The 3056-nt window shown below is 36.6% G+C and overlaps 1 protein-coding gene across 1 annotated transcript in view; it reads right to left on the reverse strand.

The window, feature by feature from the left end:
- epha3 (eph receptor A3) overlaps positions 1 to 3056 on the reverse strand; it is a gene marked incomplete in the record, with an annotated part of 93976 nt that overhangs the window by 18064 nt on the left and 72856 nt on the right. The window contains 1 exon segment of the mRNA XM_014011503.1: positions 1933 to 1994. Within this exon segment, the coding sequence (XP_013866957.1) occupies positions 1933 to 1994 (62 nt within the window).

Here is a 3056-nt window from a genome sequence, read left to right on the forward strand (position 1 = left end):
ATCAAAATTGAATCAGAGATGTTTTTACGTCTTGGTGTACATTTTTGTTGTATATTCTGTAATTTGCTGTTGGTAATTGCACAGGGAAAAATGACCAAAGGATGAGAGAAGTAAAAGCATCACATGGCAAAGAACCGGTAGAAGAATGTCAAGCAAAACATGATTTTCTTTCTTTCTTCTGTCTGTTTTCAGTCTGTGGTTTTCAGTTGGTTTCCCCTGCAATGGCTTACCCTGTTCTTGTCAAACACCATGTGGCACTCTGAGAGTAAGATGAGTTTGCACGAGTGTGTTTTTCTTTGAAAACCAATCAGACCCACCTCGCCTCCCATTTCATCTGCAGCCTTTATTAGAAAGACCACCTGGTTTAGTCACTTCAAAGCTTTGGCAGATTCAGGATGCTGACATAAGCGATGATGCGTTGTGCATAAAGCATGTGTGAGCGTGCATGTGTACGTGTGACACAATTTCAGTGATGAAGAACAGGCCTCCGGGAAAATGTTGGGAAATAACAGCTATAACCACTATGGGTATGTCTGATACAGCACAGGCACATGTGGAAAAATGGATAAAACAGGCATCTGTGCACACAATTCCATACCAGTAATGTTGGCTGTTGTATTTCACATCATTTAAGTGGGCGGGTTGATTCATGTTTAAGCTACAAAGGCGTAATTTACTCAGAAGTGGAAGATCAGTGGGAATACAACTGTACAAACATAGTCAAGCACTCACAAAAWGAAAAGACACGCTGTATATTTTATCAAGGAAGCAAAAATCCCCATATGATGGTTCGAATAAAACTTGAGAAACCTACAAAATGTCAAGTTGTATAACATAATGTGCATGACTCAAAAGCAAAAAAWTTTCCTAAACCTAATCAAGACATTTTAAATGCCAAACCCTAACAATCAACTCTAGTGCTTAAGCTTTAATCCAAATGAGAATTAAAAAACAATGTGAAGTTGATTATTAAACTGAACAAATGTGCAGTACCAGAACAACCAATCACCAAAAACAATCAAACATGTTCAAGGTGCTGTAGTATCATTTAAAATAAAAGTCACATTATTCCCGAAACTCTCTAATTTTCCATCATAAACAAACAAACAGCTTAATTTTTTTTACCGGAATTGATTGATTTTTTTAGATTTAAGTAGGAGTCAGAAAGCTGAAGTGAAATATGATGAGGATAGTTAAATTGAATAAAATGTACTGAATTGTGCAGTTTTTAGCTTCCATTGTTTTAAAGTGGTTGCTATAAACAGATCAGTTTTGATATAAGTGGAACCTGCTGTTTTTTTAATATCAAATTATAATATTATTATAAAATGGTAAAAAATCCTATGCCTGTCTGTTCCTTACAACATTTTATCCCATCAGCTTAAATTACAGCTGGTGTGTTGCCATCATTCTGATGAGTGGTGGTTTCCTTTCTGAGAACCACTGGGAAATTTAAAAAAAAAAAGGAAGAAAGAAAAAAAAAAGTAAAGCCCCATAATAAATCCAAAGCAGAGGTCAAAAATRTTGTCATTGATCAAAATCTATTTTCTACAATAAATTTCCAGACTAGGCAAGACTAAAAACCTTGTCTTCCACGCGCTCCTGTTGGGAATGTTTACTGACTCTGCAATGTCTGTAAAGTGTTGACAGCAAGCTCTGCACATTGCTGTTTTCAGAATTTGAATCAGTTTAGCAACATTTTAATTGAAGCAGAAAGACTTAACATCTACAAAAGTACTTTCTGATAGTAGAAAATATAATTTTGGTCTGTTAGAGTATGGATTGAAAACACAGATGTTCATTTAAGTTCCTCAGCAACTTTTCTTTTCTTTAGTTTCTACTTTTAAATGTAAATAAAATTATTGTGTCTTTACACTTGTGTTTGTTGATCGCTTAAAATAGCAAGCACTGAAAGGTGTATGTGCTACTTACTCTTAAGAAACTATCAAGGGACCCATTCTCCATGTACTCTGTGACGATCATGACAGGCTTACCTGAAAACAAAACAAAAACAAATAAATAAATAAAATAAATATAAAAAGTTATGATATAATTCAAGTTTCAGATTTATTCTTGGAAATGGAGAACAGTCCTATCTTGTCAGGTGTGTGTGGTGCCCTCATTGAGAGCAAAAATACAGATTTTTGATTGGAACAAGTTTTGTTTTTATTTGTTTTATTTAACTCCATATTTWCACACCCGCACAAGCATGGAGATGATCTTTGCCATGGTTTAATGGTTTTACCAGGTCACCTGTCAAAATGTGACATCTTTATTCCTGTGAAAAATCTGACTGTAAATCTACGCTGTCTGCATCATCTGTATCTGATTAGACAACGGCCAACAAAAGGGTCAGTGCAGGAAATGGAAAAGGGAAAGGAAAAAAAGACAACTTTAAATCACTCATTGTTGAATGAAGAGAGTCAGAGTCTTGTTTGTGTCCCAGATGGCTTCGGCCTCAATGCTTCACTCTTGACTTCACACTGGCCGTGCGCTTCTTCTCCATTTCCAAACTGATTAATGTGCCCTCCTTCTTCCTCTCCCCTGCCCCCTTTTATTTTTTGACCTACCTTTACTTTGTTACCTCATCTCTCATTCTCCTCTCTGGCCCTCTTGTACATAATAATCAGAGAGTATCTTCCACATCTGTTCTTGTTGTTCTTTTATTTTCCAATTTATTAATTCATAAAACATCTTAGATAGTAAGATGGGATTACTGGTTAAAACTAACATATCTATATTAAGTCTATATCAGTCGTTAGATGGCCTAGATCACAGATTATTAATCTATGAGCCGCGGCCCAATTGTGGGCCACCTTAAGAACCTCAAAAGAACAACACTTTTTAACTTTGGGCCGCAGAGGGCCGCGGGACCACATTGATTTTGAACAAGGTGCAATACACTTTCTCACCACTAGTAGCGGTAGTGCACCTCTCAGTTGTTTAACAATTTTTTTAATATGTAGAGAAAGAACCTTAGAAACCTGCCGAAAATGGAAACTTAGGCTGTGTCCAAAACGACGGGCCGGGTCCTCCGGAGGACCCAGACTCCCCGG

This window comes from Austrofundulus limnaeus, unplaced genomic scaffold, assembly GCF_001266775.1.
Source record: "Austrofundulus limnaeus strain Quisiro unplaced genomic scaffold, Austrofundulus_limnaeus-1.0 Scaffold81, whole genome shotgun sequence".
NCBI lineage: Eukaryota > Metazoa > Chordata > Actinopteri > Cyprinodontiformes > Rivulidae > Austrofundulus > Austrofundulus limnaeus.